This window comes from Stegodyphus dumicola, chromosome X1, assembly GCF_044657685.1.
Source record: "Stegodyphus dumicola isolate Sdum_Otavi_A_Nest chromosome X1, ASM4465768v1".
Lineage (NCBI taxonomy): Eukaryota > Metazoa > Arthropoda > Arachnida > Araneae > Eresidae > Stegodyphus > Stegodyphus dumicola.
This window is the reverse complement of record NC_140780.1, coordinates 86,446,205-86,466,769: the sequence shown is the minus strand read 5'-3', so window position 1 is coordinate 86,466,769 and position 20,565 is coordinate 86,446,205. Positions and strand designations below refer to the sequence as shown.

Below are 20,565 nucleotides of genomic sequence, written 5' to 3'. Positions count from 1 at the left end.
GGCAATACAATGGAATTTTACCAATGTCAGTTTGACGATTTTACTATCTATCTCCACGCCTGGTTGGTGATAACAAAAACAATTTTTGCCAGTTTGGCAATACAACTTTTAGAATATACAATCTGTAATACGTCGGGATGACGTTACTATCTATCACACGCCTGGATGGCGAGAACTTAGACTTTGCCAATTCTGCAGTATAATCAATTCACTCTACGTCAGTTTGACGTTATTACTTATTTTCATGCGCCTGCTTGGCAACAAATTCAAAAACTCAGCTAGCAGTTCTTTTTTTTTTTTTTTTTTTTTTTTTTTTTTTAATGAATGCCGGGATGGCTTACACATATCAATTATCAACATAAAATTTAAATACAAATAAAAGTAAAGCATAAATAATAATTTCAAAATACTTCTTTACCACGAATATCAATTATAAATTTAAGCTGAATAATTTTGGGGTCAGTTATTTTAAACAAAATCTTACACGATAAACTATAATTCTGAAATAAAGTATTAAAATTCAATAGCTTTTTTAAGAAAACCAAAAGTTAATCTTTTCTTCAGAGATCAGCAGTATCCTATTTTTGACAGTTTTTGCTCGGACGCAAGTTACAGAAGCACAGAAGATAACCTTTGAATGATCCGCTTCAAATCTGGCTTTATAATGGCAGACTTCTTACATCCATTTCTCCTTGAAATAAAAAAAAACTTGGCAATTGGTATTAGCAAACTTGTTCTAAAAAATTCAGTAAATTTCTGGGATTAGGAGACCAGCACCATCGAAATTGATAATTGCACTCCTAATTTCCAGTATCTCGGTGGAACCTCCAATTTATTAAGACTGTAATGTATTTTGCAGTAATTTACAAAACAGACAATCTTCTTAGTAGAACATAAATTTTATTTCTAGTTCACGGTGATAGACAAATTTTATACAATTCTTAAGTGGCAAAATTTTCATCCTACTCGTAGCTGTAAAATCTTCAGAATACTAATCTTTTTTTTTTTAACAATATCTCTCGTTGCTGAGTAATGGTTTGATACAAATATGTCGTTGCCACTTCAACAATAATTATACTTATTTATTAAATAACAAGATATTACAACCTATTCAGAAACGTCGTTCTCCAGTTCTCCAATGGGCATCGAGTTCCACTGCGTGTCATCTGGTATATATTAGCCAATGAGCACAAAGCAAGTTTAAGGCTGTTATTTGGATGTTCTTTAGTTATTTCATTCATCTTGTCCTGAGTTGTGTGAGTACACGTGCCTTCGGGAAATAGTTTTAGAAATTATCATCTTTTGTCATGTCTGCGAGAAAGGTGAAATACTCGTGTACATTTCGAAAATCGTACACATTTGACTTTCCTTCCAGTACTTCCTCAAGGAAATGTAATAAATTTGTGGTGTGTACTGTCTGTCATTACGATTTCTCGATTTCGCGTGGTGGAAGGATGGATGTTCTCAAACATGTGCGTACACAAAAACACAAGAACAACATAAATTGTTTTGAAAAAAACGAAAAATTAAATTTTTGTTTGGAAACAAAGGACCAAAAAGTTATTAATGCACAATGTCAGTTCTCTGCTTTTTTACTGGAGCACAACCTGCCACTGAATGCATCGGATCACGTTGCAGCTTTATTTAGAAAAATGTTTTCCGATAGTGAAATCGCTAAGAAATACTCAAGTGCAAGGACCAAAACAGGTGCAATTGTTAAAAAAATGGATTTGAAAAATAAATCTTCAGTTACTGATTGCATTAAAACAGCTTCATTTTGCCATGGAAGCAATGATACCGATTCAAAACTGTATCCAATTATTGTTTCTTTTTTTAATCTAGAGTCTTCAGAAATTGAGTGCAGTTTACTTTCTGTCCCCACTTTAGAAGGACATTCGACAGACTTTACTATAGCACAGCTAATTATTAAAACTTTAAAAGAAAATGCAGTCCCTCTGGATAATTGCTTAGCACTTGGTGCCGATAATGCACCAGTAATGGTAGGCTTGAAGACTGGTGTTGCAGGCATCTTAAGAAAGGAAAATTCAGATTTGCAGATTATAAGGTGCACCTGTCACCTCTTAAATTTAGCTGCTGAAAAAGGGGTAGCTTCTTTACCAATAAATGTGGATGAACACATTGTTGATATTTATTATTATCTTGAAGGAGTTCTAAAAGGAAGGAAAAATTGAAACAGTTCCAACAGCTGCATAACACTGAAATGAGAAAAATTTTGAAACGTGTGTACATGCTGGCTGTCTTTAAAGAAATGTTTATCTAGAATCTTCGATTAATGGAACCCACTTCTTGCATTTTTTAAAGAAGTAGTAAATGCTTCGAGATTTAAGATGAAAGGCTCTGTTGAAAGTTATAAAATATCTAAAGTAAATGGAGATGTAGTTACTACTTCCATTGTTAAAAATAGGTTTGAGAAAAATAAAGTAATTTCTGCACAATTCACTAATTCAACTGGCAGTTCTCAAAATAATACCACAAAATATAATCGTAAAGCTGATACAAATTTCTCTCCAAATAAAAAAAAAAAAATGCTTAACACACGAAACATTTTCCGATTACTGTATGTTTATCTTGTGAAGAACGAATATTTATGTTTTTTTCTTCGGACCTTAACAAAGCTTTTTGCTTTTTTTTACAATTCATTTTGCCATCGTCCGATGTTCTTAACACAGTTCTACAAAGCAGAATACCATTAATTCATGTTTTGCAATCAGTGATTTATGATCTGTTTAAACACATTTTATCAAAGTTCGTAAAACCAATCTGTGTTTTGTCTTGTAATTCTATATATGATGTGATTTATGGTGAAATAGAAAATCAGAAGAAAGATGAAAATTTGGTAATAGGAGCTGCAACTACAAAAGTAGAAGAACTTTCAGAAGAAGACAAAAATAAGTTTTATCTTTATATTAGAAGTCACTTCTGTCGAGTGTGTGATTACAAACTACATAAATTTCCAGTCAACAATGAAGTGATTTTGCATGCTAATGTTGCTGATGTTTCTGCTCTGGCAAATGCATCTTTTTCTGATATAAGGTACTTTTTGAACAGATTTCCTGTGTTACTTCATTTAGTCATGAAAGATGATAATATTGATGTTGCCACTGATAATATTGCAGTCGCAATTTTGTAGTTTACAATTAGAAAACTGGATGAAGTTATAAAATCAGCTAGGATTGACACCCAGGGAAGTTTAATTGGAAAACTGAAAGGTGCTGATGGAATTTTAAAATATATTGAACTGTCTAGAATTATGTTGGCTATCTTGACAGTTCCCCATAGTAATGCACAATGTGAGAGGATTTTCAGTGCTGTTGCAAAAATGAAGACTAAATTTAGATCTAATATTAGTGATCACACATCAGATTAGCTAAAGCAGGCCTACGTGGCAATTGCTATGAACAAAATTATGAAATTTCTTTCTTAACGAAAGCAAAATTTGCCACTGTTCATAACATTTGTACGAAAACTGATTAAAGTGTGGTCCCCCCCCTTAAACGATGCAAGTACTAAAAATGTTTTTTATGTGTAAGGTATTTTTGTGTTGCTTGCATTTAAGAATTAGTAACTATTTAAAGTTAATTCATTATTAAAAATTACATTTTTGTCATTTAAAAAGTCTTTTTAACATTGTGAAAAATCTCCTGATTTTTGAGTGTCATAGGTTGGCAAGTATGTTTGTGTATGGTTTCCCTTTATTTAACAATCTTCCAACTAATAAAAAAGCTTACAACATTAACATTATTGGAAGATTGTTCCTAATAATTAAATACGGAACTTTGTTTTTTTCCCCCCGACTCTTCTGAAGTTCCTCAACACCTTTACATCACCAGCGGGATAGTTACTGCCAAATAACATGCGTTTAATTGTAAAATGTCTCCCGAAATTTGACTTTTTTGAGGTCCAATTTTTCTTGACGGGTCAAAAGGGCATTTAAGTTTTGTATAAATCGGAACAATTTGTTCCTTTCAACTCTAAAGTCATGTTTTTCTTCCATTTTTCTGTGCTTATTCTTTTTGTGGCCGTGTCAAACATGTGGCACCTAAAAACATATTTTTTTAATAAAAGAAACAACACAAAGTTTTAACAACTTATTAGATGTCATTAATTAAATTAATTGATGCCAAAAATACATTTGAGATCTAGAGCTAGTTGAATATACAAGTAGCTTAATGCGCCGAGTAGGTGCTCGCATCGCTTTTGTGGGATTTTTGGTTTGCCTCTGATCACTGTACACACTGACAGATAAGCTGCGACTGGATTGCTCTCCCTGACATCTTTTGTTAGTCACTTCAGCATGCACCGCATCACATGCACCACTTTGCAACTACTTAGCCAATGGGACATTTGACCGACAAGACACTTAGCCGACAGGTCATTTAGCCGACAAGGACACTTAGTCAACAGGACATTTAGCCAACAAGGACACTTAGCCGACAGGCCATTTAATCGACACGGACAGTTAGTCGACAGGACATTTAGCCGACATGGACACTTAGCCGACAGGACATTTAGCCGACAAGACATTTAGCGGACAAGGACATTTAGCCGACACGGACAGTTAGCCGACAAGGACACTTAGCCGACAGGGACACTTAGCCGACAGGCCATTTAACCAACACAGACAGTTAGCCAAAAGGACATTTAGCCAACATGGACAGTTAGCCGAGAAGGACACTTAGCCGACAGGACATTTAGCCGACACAAAGAGTTACCGTCAGGACATTTAGCTACACTTAACTGTCAAGACATTTAGTCACCAGGACACTAAGCCGACAGTGACGTTTAGCGGACATGTACCCAATAATTATTTAAACTTACTATCAATTATAAAATTTCTCGACTTATTCAAAGTTCAATATTTAAGTTATTTTTTCACCTATCAGTAAAATTCATTTTTCGATTTTTAAAGTTCTCATATATGCTTTTAATTCTTGTGTAATTTATCATTGTTTGATATGTATCGTGCTGTTAGGTGTATATTGGTCAAATCGAAAAATCGCTGAAATTTCTGTCGAGGAATATGAATTAAATTTTGAAAGGAAAAAAGAATTTTTTTAGCTAAGTACGGTGATCACATAATTACATTTTAATATGATCTTAAAAAATTATCCATAAAGCTTCTTCATTTAATTAACTGTGTTCTTTTGAACACTTTTACATCATTAATAATTTTTCTTGTTTACTTAATGACATTAATTTTCCAATCTTGCTCTTCCAGTTGCTTTCAAATTTATAATACCTTTACGTTTCATTACTATTTTACTCATCACATTATGTTACATTCTTTCCCTTTCAAAAGCATTTGGCTTCTCCCACTAATGAAATTTCCTTTCCCTGTCATGAACAATCTGAATAATGCAATAAAAATTATTGTTATTCTTGAATTATACTTTTTTATAGAAGCATATGGTGGTAAGGGTTAGTTTAGCAAATATGTTTTATTTTGTTATTAAAAACAATTAAAAAAAAGTGAATTTTTAAGACAAGCAAGAGAATAAATTTTTTGTGATCTCTATAATTTGCTGTTCATGCCACGATTCTTGAGGTAGAAATTCTGTAACATTTTATTGACCATGTGCCTCTCGCTTAAAATACTTACTTAGGTTAATGTTTACAGCTCTAAATTGGTGCATAATGTTTAATTTAGAAGTAAAATATTCTTTAAGGTTTTGGTGTATTCATTACTGAAGCTGCAGAAGGAGGAGGCAATTTGGCCAATATACACCAAACGGAATGATAAATATCAAACAATGCTAAATTAACACAATAATTAAAAGAACATATGAGATCTTTAAGAATCAAAAAATGAATTTTACTGATAGTGAAAAAAATAACTTAAATATTGAACTTATGGATAAGTCGAGAAATTTTGTAATTAAGAGTAAGTTTGAATAATTATTGGGTACGTGTCAGCTAAACGTCACTGTCAGCTTAGTGTCCTGTTGACTAAATGCGTTGACAATTAAGTGTCCCATAGCCAAATCTCCTGATGGCTAACTCTCTCTGTCGACCAAATGTCCTGTCTGCTAAATGCCCTGTTGGCTAACTGTCCATGTCAGCTAAATGTCCTGTCGGCTAACTGTCCATGTCTGCTAAATGTCTGTGTTGGCTAAGTGTCCTTGTCGGCTAAGTGTCTTGTCGGTTAAGTGCCTTGTGTGGTTAAGTGCTAAATGACCTGTCGGCTAAGTGTCCGTGTCAGTTAAATGTCCTGACGGCTAAGTGTCCATGTCGGCTAAATGTCCTGTCGGCTAAGTGTCCATGTCGGCTAAGTTGCTTGTCGGTTAAGTGTCTCATTGGCTAAGTGTCCGCGACTGGCAAAAAATGGATACATGTATATCCATCTGAAAACTATGCAAGAGGTATGGCATTGAAAAGTCAACTATATATGACATAACAGAAAAAGGAGCTTTATAAATTTTATGTGGATTCCGACAGCCCACTCTCAATGAATAACAGAAGAAAAATTATTCATTATGCTAAAAGTGATGATCATGACAAAGTGATGATTGAATGGTCAGACGGAGACGTAGAGAAGGCATGCCATTGACGGGCCCAGTGATAATGCCTTAAGCCAAACTATTTCATGAAGAAATGAACTTAAAAACTGAGTGCACATATTCATCAGATTGGTTAACCAAATCTTAAAATCACCGTGGTATAGTGCAATTAAAAATTTCAGGTGAAAAGCTTCAGCTGATACTGAAGCTTCTGAACTATTTGCAGATAAATTCATTGAACTCTTTAATAGTGAAATGTTATCTCCAGGACAAATTTACAACGCTGATGAAACTGGTCTTTTCTGGCAATATGTACTGGGAAATACCTTGGCAACATCTACAGAAAAGGCTGCAACTGCTGTCAAAGATTCCAAAGCTAGACTAACAATTTTTGTACGTGCAAAGCTGAAGAAACGCACAAGTGTAAACTTTTGATAATTGGAAAAAAATACATGACCTCGAGCATTTAAAGGAGTAAAGGTTTTTCCCGTTATATATCATGGAAATAAAACAGCATGGATGACACAAGGGTTAATGTATGATTGGTTTGAAAATCATTTCAAATCCGAGGCTCGGCAAAATTTGAATCGGTTGGTTTACCTGATGAGGCAAAAATTGTCCTGATTTTACTGGGCGAGTGCAGTTCTACCCTTTTTTGGATATGCGAATTTGCAATGCAATTAACGTCACACGACATTGTAATGACAAAAATCATCGGCTAATCAAACATGTGAATACCTCACATTTAAATACATTGTGTGTGGCATAGTTAATAATCTAAAAAAAAAATCTCAGAAGGTGTAACATGGAAAGCGAGAAGGAGTATATATCGATGAAAAGAGTATTGTAGCCACAGCATGTCACGATGTTTGTCAAGTTTATGGGGAGGATACAGTAGACGAAAGCACACATTGTCGATGGTCTCATGAATTTAGGGAAGGAGACAGAAGCTGCCAAGGTCAGACTAAGAATGAATGGCCATCACACATTGGAGAAGACGATATTGACCAAACCATAAGGAACAACCCGACCCAACCATGCAAGAATTAACGAAGACCTTCAACATACACTGGACAACGGTTGAGAGACAGCTGGTTAAGTTAGGTTTTATGAGAATGTTGGATTGTTGGGGTCCACATAATCTGACAGCTAATCAACAGAATCGCCACCTGTGTTGCCTTGCCTTCCTGGTATAAAAACGATCCATTCTTGACACAAATAGTGATGGAGATGAGAAGTGGGTTATGTACCATAACATAAAGCATCATAGGAGTTTGTGTCACCTTTGTGTTCCGCTTGCATGACTTCGAAAGCCGTACTTCATCCCAAGAAAGTGTTATTGAGTGTGTGGTGGGATGTGCAGAAAATAATTCACTGGGAGGTTCTGTCACTCAACTAAACCATCACTGCTGTCTTCTACTGTCTACAATTAGACAGGCTGCATACAAATTTGGTAGCAAAGCAGCCAGGTCTCATCAGTTGTTGTGGTGTTATCCTTCATCCTGATAACGCCAGACCACATGCTGGTATCATCATTCGCCAAAAGTTACTTGGCTTCGGTTGGGAGGTTTTTATGCCATCCTCCCTATTCTCCTGACTTGGCACCAACTGACTATCACCTATTTCACGCGTTGAACAATTCCTTCAGTCAGAAAATTTTTGATGCTGTGACCTTAATGCTGTGAAAACTGCCATCCAAGACTTTTTTGACTGGAAACAGCCGGAATTTTACTGCCGTGGGATTCATCTCCTACCAGAAAGATGGCAAGAGGTCATGGGGATTATGCACAATAATAGGTATAGTCAACAATGGGGATTATGCACAATAATAGTTACTGTTCATTTTGCGTTTATTTGCTCTTCTTTGTGGGTAATGAAAACAGGTAGAACTTTTGCACTTACCCAATAGATTACTGTTTGGCTCATATTTCACTTAAAAGTTTTAATTTAAGATAATGTATTTGTGTTATTCTTTCCTCCGAATTGTGGGTCGATCATTAAGTCTGTGGATATCAGAATATTGCGCGCGCTAAAGTGCAAATATCAAGTACCATTTTTAAAAATACATGTTAAATTTCTTGAATAATGGCAAGACTATTCAAGAATTTTTGAAATATTTAACATTTTGCTGTGTGGAGCATCGCAAGATCGTGGAAGGATGTGCTTCCAGATACTTTAAAAATTGCTTGGCATATGATATGGCCAGGTACCTTATTTCATGGATGAAGATGACAGCCGCGAATTTGAAGGCTTTCGGATATCGCTAACTGCATGTGAGATTTTCCAATTAATGGATTTTGTAAAGAAATGTGGAGAAGCAGTATTAAGTGAAGATGATATAACAGAAGTTTTTCATTGCGATGACAATCTTCCAATCATCAATCAATTAACGGATGGTGAAATCTGTAGTATGGTTCTAGATCCAGAAAATATCATTTCCGATAGTGAAGAAAGTGACGAGAGGTTATTGAAAACAAAACACTTTCAATTGACGAGTTAGTCAGAATACTCGACGCAGCAACTACAGGACTCAAACAGTGGAACTTGTAACTGAACAAGAAATTATGTATATCTACAGAATTGAAGAGGAAGTATTAGTATATGAAATGAAGCAGCTTAAACAATTTACATTCAAAGAAATGTTTAATAAAGAAACAAATAAATATTAAGTTTTTTTTTGTAAATTTTGATAAAATTTTATCACAATGCTTCATTATTTCGTAAATCGCGATTTCATATTTTTATTTTTGTAATTTCTTCATGCCACCTCACTAGATTTAAACTGATGATCTAATATCCGTAAAAATCCCAAATCCGGAATTGCCGAAGTCTTGACGAGTCCGGATCTTGGACTTTGTACTGTATTCGAAATCGATCTGTGGCAGAGCCGCCTCAAGTAGCTTAAGAGATGCATTCAGCTCACGAGTCGCAGTTTGCTGACCGTTACTGTAGAGCAGCAGCTCTCAACCTTTAGACTAACGTGTACCATCTAAGCGAAAACTGAAAACCTTTAGTACCACCACTACAAAGTACTACTACTACTACCACCACTCTTGAACAAAGCTCAGATCGCATAAATTTATGAGTGTCAGAGAAAAAACTCAATCAGGATGTTGGGGTTTTAATTTTTGAAATTAATACAGTGCAAAGTCTGTAATCCGGACGTCCATTATCCGAAATGATCTATAATCTGGACCTCAAAGCCACAAACTTTACGCATGCGCGTAAGGAATGCGCATACATTACGCATGTGTGCGTTGAAAGAAATGTTTAATAAAGAAACAAATAAATATTAAGATTTTTTCTTGTAAAATTTGATACCCTTTAGATCATAATTGCTCTTTATTTCATAAATTATGGTTTCATATTTTTAATTGTATAATTTCTGCATGTTATATTACCAGATTTAAATTGATGATCTATAATCCGGAAAAACCCCTAATCCGGAATCGGCGAAGTCCCGACGACTCCGAATTACAGACTTTGTACTGTAGTTAAAAATGCTTCTTTGCATACCAACTATTTTTCTCTTGCGTACCACTGTATGAGAACCCCTGCTGTAGAGCATAAACAGCAAAAATTATTATGTTGTGGTTTGGAATCTTATGTTTAATGATGAATCATGATTTTTGCATGTCTTAGATTACAGAATCTGTGTGTGGAGAAGGCTACATGCAAATTGGCACTGGTGTGAGTAGCATTGGCCAAATGCTCTTTAACCAATGTCATTGTTGAGTGGCAAAAATCATAAAACTTAACACTGGTATCTGGTAAACTTCTTCTCAGCAGTCCGTTGATGCATCTGCTACATCCTGCAGCATGTAGTATTGCCAGTCCTATCCCTACTGCTGGATGCCATCTTTTTGCACAATAATACCTGTCTGATTCAGCAAAATTCATGAAGCATTGACTGCATTAGTATTACAACTCTACTTTCATTTGCCAGGTCTCGCTTTTTTCCGATTAAACACACATGGGGTATATTACAATGCCATCTGGCCATTTGTTTGAACTTGATGAGCAGCTATAGAATATTTTGCATCCTCAGGATAGCATCTTGACATTTGTAACCACTCCATACTGGGTTGAATACTATGATGCATTGCTGCTTGAAGTGATTAAATATCATACTTATGTACAGTGGAACCCCGATTATCTGAGTTTTGATTAACCGAGGTTTGGTGTTTTCCCAGTCCAAAGCATCAAATAGAAAAAGTCCTCAAATTAGCATCACTAAAAAGGCAAACAATTTGTAGATTTGGGTGTTAGCATTGATTCAAACCATAAAGATAGGAGCCCCATGGTTACCACATTTGAGCTTGGTAACCTTGATTCTTGCCTGCTTTGAATAAAAAAACCAGCTGGTTTTTAGCTTTCGCACCACGTTCAGAGTACATAGCTAGATCTGCAACAACGGAGCAGTGTGAGTTCGACAGTTTTTTTTTGTTTTGGCGGGGGGTTGTGTCCTAGTGATTGTTTGTTTAACAGCGACATAGAAGAAAATGTATAGTTTTATCAAAAACTTGCTGCTATTAACAATCTGGACCAGCGGTTCACAACCTGTTGACTAACGTGTACCATCTAAATAAAAGCTGAAAAACTTTATTATCACCCCAACATTTTACAATGATTTTTTTTCAAATTTCTCTATAGAAATATTAAAGAAAAGTATATTTTGCCATTTGTACAATTATTCGCTATTGTATTAAATAGGCACACATAAAAATATTAGATTAAAAATTGTTTACCATTTTAATTATCGAAATTCAAGTTATAATACTTTAAGTCTAAAATGTAGTGTGGAATTTATGCCTGTTTAAGAGAGATCAGTTTCTTTATGTCTGGTCATTTCACTTAATTTTAACCATAAACCAGGATGCAGCTTTATTTTTTTTCTGTACTTGTTTTTCAAATATAAAATGGAAGAAATCCTTGTTCATACAAATGGGCTATGTAAAAAGGCAATAAAAAGTTAATACCTTTATTTGAAATGCCTTTAAATTCTTTTTTTTTTTTTTTAAATTCACAGAAGTTAACAAGTGTGTTAATTTTGGAATCTTCAGTTAGCGTTTGATCACAGCAAATTTCTATCAGTTGTTCATTTTCTTCACAAGATAAAATTTCAGGTACATTTAAACAAAATGGATTTCTAGTCCAATTTTTGTTTTCGTAGTTCTTGGAAAAATACATGTTAAAATTATTTATCAGTGAAAAACAATGATTTTTAATGTTGGATGCTAGTTCTTCTTTTATTTTCAAATTATTTTTGGTTAGAAAACTCTAAAAGTTGTAAAAAGCTTAAAATATTATTATCCAATTCGTTTATAATAGCTTGAGCTTTTTATCATTGCATTTATTTTATTTCTAAATGTTAACAAATTAACAATTTGTCCTTGTAATCCTAAATTTAATTCACTTTCCAAAAAATAAATATGCTAAACGCACCCACTATATTTCACTAAATAAACAATTTTGCAATTCAAATTTTGAATCACAGAGGAAAATTTATATTTCTGATGGAAATTAGGAAAAAAAAAAAAAAAATTAAACTTTGCTCATGAAACCATCTTACTTCAGAATGTAATAAAAGCATTTCATGTTCACTGCCCATCTCTTGGCATAAAATAATAAATATTCTTGAATTTAAAGCTTGGCTTTTAATAAAATTAACAATTTTCACACCTTAATTCAAAACAATTTTCAGGTTTTCAGGGTTTTTTTTGGGTACTACAGCTTTAAGATAAATAGAGCAGTGAGTAAATTTAGTTTCAGGTGCAACTTTCTTTATTTGAAAAGTAACATCGGAATGTTTTCCTGTGTTATTTTTCAAATAAAAGAAAGTAGGTCTTACTCAAACAGAAACAAGAGAAGAATAACTGCACAGTCAATTACTTTTACCGCCACCTACTACAAAAGAGCCCCTATTACAAATAGTAAATGAAAATACAAGACACAGAATTAAAAAAAAAAAAAAAAAAAAAAAAAAAAAAAAAAAAAAAACTCAAACGGAAACAAGAGCAATAACTGCGCTGTCATTACTTTCACTGTTTCAGAAACATCCCCTTTTCCAATTCCCCCCCCCCATCTTTTCTGAAACAGTATCCTCCTTCGCATACTCTGTCAAGGTTGTAGTGTTGCATTCCAAAGCTTTGTGAATAATTTTAGTAGTGGTATTTTGGAAGGGCGTATATATATATATATATCCGGGACAGTTAGCGCATTGGCTGAGCAAAGCGTATATATACCCCTGCAGCAGTTAAGAGGTTAATATTAGAAGTATGGAATGAAGACATGACATCTTCTGTGTAATGAAGATGTGGACCATTTTTTTGTTTGAATGCTTTCATGAAGGGCCGGTTTTCCAAGATAGTTTGTATATGCTTTGGCATAATACAGTAAGATATTCTGTGATCTGAGAAATTTCAGCAGATGTTGAAGTAATTCATTTATTTTTTATTATGTCAGTGATTTGCCAAGCTAAGGGATTGAAAGACTTTGAAAGTGATTGTTTCATGTATAAATCAAGTTTTTGTCTTTTTCTCCTGGGCCTAGAAATCAACAATACACAGTATGTATAAACTTTTTATGCCATTACATTTAGACGTCTTCTGAAATGACTTAATGACACTGCGTGAAACTTATTTTAATTCTTAGATTATGCACAGTTGTTGTTGTTTCAAATAGTCGAACATTATCAACCTAATGCATTCATTGGGAGTAACTGATACCCATTAGTCATTTAGCCATCATGTCACCAAGAATGTTTCCAAAGTGCACCACATTGGTCAACTAAATTAAACCTGTGAGAGGAGGAGAGTTCCATCCGAATTCTGCTGAATAAAACCCTGTTGTAAAACCATGAGAGTGTTCCACCTCTCTCCACTTACCATGAAACCTTTTCAGAGGACTCTGGCTTCCCAGTATTTTAAGTGATCCTATGCTGCGCAGGCAGTATACACTTAGAAATATCTAACCCTTCTCCAAGATTTGAAACCAGGACAAAAGATGCGGCAACCAGCATTGCAATTCATTACACTGATCAGGGAGGCCAGATTATGCATAGTAAAACTGTGTGGAATTAATAATCTGTACCCCATAGTATTTCTCAGAAAGTTGACTTTTATTTTGTTGCTATGCAAAATTTCTTAAAGAATAACTCATTTTACTGTAATAGATTTATTTAGATTTATGACAAATTTCAGAAGTTGTTTTAGATTATAATATTTTTATCATTTTGTTAAAAATTTATGTTTACATTTCAAGTATTGATGCAAGAGATAATTATGAAAGTTGCATCCATGCAGTATGACTGTGTTCCAAATGCATTAATTTAGAAAACTGAATAATTCCAAAAAGATGTATAATATTTTCCTTTTGTCACTTGCTATATGACTACTAATTAGGAAATAATTTTTATTTAGGATAAAGATGCTAGTTGGGATATTAATGATTCTGATGATGATCCTACACCGCAAGATGATGATGATAACAAGTATGCATCTTCTCACAGTTTTAAAATTTTGATGAATGTTGCCATTTCAGTTTAGATTTTTATTAATTTCATACGTATATTTCTATAATTTCTACATTTCTTATATTTTGTACGAGTAATAATTGGGCTCTTGATATTCAATCTCAGTCTGTCTGCATGGTATTTGATTTTTGTGAGAATGAGTGTTTCCAGAATTTTTGCATGTCTAACGTTCAGCTTGGGCTAATTTTCTAATGAAAGTCCACAGAATGATTAAAATAGCATTAAGATAAGTTTTCATGTTTTTGCATTATATGACTGCCTATTTTCGGGAAGATTATTAAAATAACATTTTCTGCAATGAAATATATCAGAAATCACAGTTTAATAATCCTTTACATGTGTAATATTTTGCTTTGATTTTCTAGGTATTTTTAGAAAAGTTCTTTATTTTTAAAATACTTAAACTCTTCATTTCTAAAATATACTGTGCGAGTCAGAAACAACATTCTTATTTTGCCTCATAGAGCAAAATGGTGAATGATGTTTGAAACCATTTGAATGATCTGGTTATAACTAACTGATCATAACTAGAATGATCATGAAGCTGTGAGACTGGAAAGTTTATTTAGGCGATATTTTTGGATATTAAAAGTTGCAATCAGTAAGAAGTAGGTGTGCAGAAAATTGACACACTAATGAGGTAAAGTTCTACATTTAGAAGATTGTGAGAAAAATTCTGTTGCTCAGAATGATACACGTTGGAATTTAAGTTTCATGGTAGTCATGAAATTGGTGCTTGGCTGTTGTAAAAGTGTAGGGTAGGTATGCCATTTGTTTCATTATTGGATATATGCAATATAACAGAGTTAATTTAGTGAAGTGTTAAAATATTTCCTAAATTTACTTACTACATTATTGCTCTATGCTCTTTTTGAATTTCTGCTTTTTTTAAAGTCTCCCTTTCCTTGATTTAGTACTTATGAAATTATTTTAAGTTTCGGTTTTATGCATGATGCATGAAAACGGTAAAGATGCATGTGTTAGCTCTGCTTTAAAAGTGCTATAATGAATAAAAATATTTCATTTTTTTTAAACTTATTGATTGTCTTAATATTTTATAGAGTTACTAAAATACTTCCATTCAAGCCTTTTCCGAACTTCTTTTGAGATTGTGTGCAAAATTTTATTTTCTATGAAAATTTATGCAAATATTTTGATGTAATTAAATTCTGAGGTAATTTTTTACCTCAGTTAAGTTTAATAGCAATATAACTTATTTTTCGTGTGAAATTCTGCTGATGCTGAACATTGTGATGGTAAATAAAACTGTCCAACATAATTCCAGTATTTTTTTATTTTCTATGTTTTTATGTTTTGTATTCCTTCACCTTGCATTTTTATTTGGCTCTTTTCAAGCTAATGCTTGTTTGCCAAATTATTCTGAGGCTCTTAAAATGTCATTTTTAAAGAATAATGTAAATTGATATTGTGTTTAATTTTCTAGCTGAATTGTACACTGAAGTGACAAAAGTCATGGGATACCTCCTAATATTTTGTTGGTCCGCCTTTTTCCCGGCGAAGTGCAACAACTTGATGTGGCATGGACTCAACAAGTCATTGGAAGTCCCCTGCAGGAATATTGAGCCATGCTGCCTCTATAGATGTCCATAATTGTGAAAGTGTTGACGGTCCGGGGCACGAACTGACCTCTTGATGATGTTCCATAAATGTTCGATGGGATTCATGTCAGGCGATCTAGGTGGCCAGATCATTCTCTGGAATTGTTCAGAATGTTCTTCTAACCAATCGCAAACAATTGTGGCCCGGTGACATGGCGCATTGTCATCCATAAAAATCCCTTCTTTGTTTGAGTACGTGAAGTCCATGAATGGCTGTAAGTGATCTCCAAGTAGCAGAAGGGATCCATTTCCAGTCAATAATCAGTTCAGTTGCACCAGAGGACCGAGTACATGCCATGTAAAAACAGCCCTGAACATTATGGTACCACCACCAGCCTGAACAGTGCCTTGTTGACAACTTAGGTCCATGGCTTTGTGGGATCTGTGCCACACTCGAACCCTTCAGCTCTTACCAATTGAAATCGTGACTCATCTGACCAAGTCATGGTTTTCCATTCGTTTAGGGACCAACTGATATGCTCACGAGCCCACAAGAGTCGCTGCAAGCGATGTCATGCTGTCAGTAAGGGCTATGAGTCGGGTCTTCTGCTGGCATAGCCCAAAGAAGATAAATTTCGCTGCACTGTCCTATAGGACACGTCCCTCATATGTCCCACATTGATTTCTGCAGTTATTTGACGCAGTGTTGCTTGTCTGTGAACATTGACAACTCTATGCAGATGTCGCTGGTCTCGGTCGTTAAGTGCAGGTGGTCGGCCACTGCGCTGTCCATGGTGGGATGTTATGCCTGAAATTAGATACTCTCGACACACTCTTGACACTGTGGATCTCGGAATGTTGAATTCCCTAACGATATCCGAAATGTAATGACCCATGCGTCTAGCTCCAACTACCATTCTGCGTTCAAAGTCTGTTAATTCTCGTCGTGCGGCCATAATCACGTCAAAGCCTCTTCACATGAATAACTTGAACACAAATGAAAGCCCTGCCAAAGCACTTCACATTTATACAATTTCTATGCGATACTACTGCCATCTGTATATTTGCATATTGCTATCTCATGACTTCAGTGTATAATAGTGTGTCACTTCAGTCACTTCAGTGTATAATATATTCATGTCACTTCAGTGTATAATAGTGTGTGTTTACTAGCCTGTAAAAGATTTTTTTAGCATTTAGCATTTAATCAATGTCAGTAATTAATAGAATACCATCTGTTATTTATTTTCAGACATGGCACTCGTTGTGCTGGTGAAGTGGCAGCTGTAGCCCATAACGAATTTTGTGGTGTTGGTATAGCATACAATGCTAGTATAGGAGGTACTTAAGTTTTTAAATGTGTATAATTTTAAGAAATTTATTTTAGTATGTATTATAAGGTAGGTCTTTCGAACTTGAGTGTTCACTGCTTTGGAAAATAATAGTAATAAATAGAATTTTTCACTTCTCTTAAAATAAGAAATAAACTGTTGCAAGTGTGCTATTAAAATGTAAAAAATAGCACTATTCAGCACTGAAGCCCTGTTTTATGACTTTCAGGAATTTCTGCATACTGTTAGCCTATAGATGACTTATTTCAGAACAAAAGTATCGAACAATATATGTAAGAACACATTCAAATATATGAACATACTCATTTGTGGGCTTCTTTTACGTAATTATTACTTAATGTTACTGCTATTTTTATTTTTAGTCAAAGTTTTCTTGTACTTTTGCAAAAGTTGTATGAAAAGATACATATTATTGTTATCAATACGTACTAACTTTATCCTAGATCACTGAATCTTCAAAAAACTAATGAGTTCACTTGAAGATTTTGCATGTTTTATGTTCCTTAATACACTCAGACACTAAATTTTATTCTAATTTGTGTTACTACATAACGAAATTTACATACATACTTTTCGTATGTTTATTGCCATTTTTTTATTAATCAAGCATTAGGATGTGAAAAATGCTTTAAATCTTTCAATTATAAGCTATTCTAACAATTTTCAGTTTCTTAATTATGAGAAGTGAGGGTGGTTACAGTTAAAATTTTCCTATTCAGATCTTTGTCGGGCCCATTCTGGTTGATATAATTCTTTGAAATGTTGTATATATGCTATATGAACTGTAGGGAAAAGAAAACTGCAATAAAAAAGAACAGTTCAAATTTTGATTGCTACATGGTGCTTTCTTGCCATAACGAAATGACATTAGGTACATTAGGAACTCTCTAAAATGCTAGTAGTCAATGCTGTAAAATCATTCTTCACCATGCTTTTAGAGAAGAAATATTAAACTTTACTGGTCAAATTATTTTACTAAAATTGCAGTTATAGTGTAGCTGCATTACAAAAGTATTAACATTTGAAAAGCAAAAAGTTCTAATACTGAATTATGGTTTGAAATATATGATTACAGTGCCAAGTCCAGGATCTAAATGTCCAATATCTAGAATGATCTAAAACCCAGACCTCAAAGTCACAAACAACCTTTTTTTAGGAATATTTTTTGTATGCTTTACGCATGCACATTTGATTTTTTTCTCCCATGATTAACATGTGGAGAGTCCTGATTCTTAATTTCACTTCAGCACTAAATAAAATACCTCATTATTGAAGAAACAAACATTTTAGCATAAATTTGTGTGATTAGTAATTTGGCTCTATAGCTGCATATCTGCTTGGCATGCATCTCAAACTGAAACATTCTGCATAGAAACATTATTGATTTTACACCTAATATTTTATAGCCCTGATGCCAACCTGGAGAATCATTATTTATTATATATTGCTTTCATCACTGCATGTATATCAACACATGACAGCTTGAGTAATGACTCATGCAATGATGCCTAAACAATTTTTTTTTTGAGTATTAAAGAGTATAGTAACCTTGTATATTGACACTACGCTTGGTGATGATTACAGATTTAAGTTAAATGCACAAAGAAATGTTGATGAGGAAATATTGAACAAAAATTTCTTTGCATATATGCTAAGAATAGATTTTGCTAATGATACTCATAGGCTAAAAGATTACATTTAGTGTTATTTGAATTAATGAATAACTGATTTGTTATTCACTTAAACCCAGACCCAGTACCAAAGCTCGTATGGCCGCATGGGTGATTTAGGGAAGACAACATTTTTTTTTTTTTTTTTGCAATTTAGAGAAGCACTTAGCAACAAAATTAAGTTATGACAAAATTTTAAAATTTAAGAAAAGCACTGGGACCAATTGGGGCAAAAATTTAGAACTTAGGGATGCACTTGGTAGCAGAATCTAGGACCTGCAGAGACTGCATCAGGCGGTAAGATATTTAGCGCCGGAACTCGATAACCCTTAAGTATATATGTGGGAATGTATTTATTTAGGAGTCTAAGCCTTAAACATGTTCAATAAATAGTCGAAAGTAAAATAAATAACTAAAGTAATACAATTCAGGGTTAATTGTCTCAGTGTGCAATAGAAGCAAGACAAAATTTAGCAGTACAACTTGTCTTTCTTTGCCATTCTCATGATACATTGCCAGTAATGTATGGCATACTTTATTAAGCTAGGCTAAAATTATACTTTACTGATTCCAAGGAATTTCAGCTAATATACCAGATTGTTCTGTTCCTTAAATTTCTGAATTGATCTAGCTTATTATTTTTTGCAGGCTGTTATCATTACAGCAATTTTACGAAAATTAAAGTTTGAACTTTTGATTATATTAAAAAAAAGTTTCTAATTCTGGAGCTGCAACAGGATCTACAAAGTGAAAGCATGTTTCGATGTCCAGAAAACAAAAATTGGAATTGCTGCAAAAAATGGATAAATGTATATCCACCTCAAAATTATACGAAGAGTATGGCATACGAAAGTATATGACATTAACAAAAAGAAACAGATAAGGAACTTTTTGAATTTTTGGTGGATTCTGATATCCCACTCTCAAGACAAAGTGATGATTGATTGGGTCAGACAGTGTCGCAGTAATAGTTTACCATTGACGGGTCCAGTGCTAATGGCTTGAGCCAAAATATTTCATAAAGAAATTAATTTAAAAACTGAGTACACATATTTGACAGTATGATTATCCAAATTTAAAAATCACCATGGTGTAAGGCAATGTTAACTGATACTGAAGTTTCTGAACTATTTGCAGGTTAAATCATTGACCTCATTAATAGTGAAAAGTTATCTCCAGAACAAATTTACAGTACTGATGAAACTGCTCTTTTCTGGCAGTATGTACCAAGATATATCTTAGAAACCCCCACAGTAAAGGCTCCAATTGATATCAAAGATTTCAAAGCGAGATTAACAATTTTAGCATGTGCAAATGCTGCAGGAATGCACAAGTGTAAACTTTTTGTAATTAAAAAAAAAAAAAAAAAAAAAAAAAAACACTACCTCGAACAATTAAAGGAGTAATGGTTTCCCATGATAGATTGTGCAAATAAGAGAGCATGGATGACGCAAGCATTAATGAATGATTGGTTTGAAAGTCATTTCATACCTGAGGATTGGCAACATTTGAATTTGGTTGATTTACCTTTACCTGATAAGGCAAAATTTGTCGTGATAGTAGACAACTGTTCAGCTTATACTTCATAAGATTTTAATGAAAGATAATGTATCCATATTATTCTTTGCCTCCAAATTGTACATCCATCATTCAACCTATGGATATAAGAATGCTATGCAAATAAAGTAGCATTTTGAAAAAAGTTTTTGAAAAGTAGCATTTGTTAAATTTCTTGAATAATGGCAAGACTATACAATAATTTTTTAAATATCTTAGCATAAAATCTGCTGCATGGAACATTGCAAGATCATGGGAGGATGTGTCTCCAGATGCTGTGAAAAATGCTTGGCATAATTTATGGCCAGCTAACATATTTCATGGTGAGGATGATGAAGGTGATAGCCATGAATTTTGAATATTTAAAAGGTGAAA

The 20,565-nt window shown here is 33.8% G+C and overlaps 1 protein-coding gene across 2 annotated transcripts in view; it reads left to right on the top strand.

Annotated features, from left to right (window-relative positions):
- Nucleotides 1-20,565, top strand: part of Fur2 (furin-like protease 2) — a 234,229-nt gene that overhangs the window by 74,872 nt on the left and 138,792 nt on the right. For both annotated transcript variants that reach the window (XM_085806945.1, XM_085806944.1), the window contains 2 exons: nucleotides 13,940-14,010; nucleotides 16,864-16,952. In XM_085806945.1, the coding sequence (XP_085663071.1) occupies nucleotides 13,940-14,010; nucleotides 16,864-16,952 (160 nt within the window). The remainder of the gene's footprint in view (nucleotides 1-13,939; nucleotides 14,011-16,863; nucleotides 16,953-20,565) is intronic.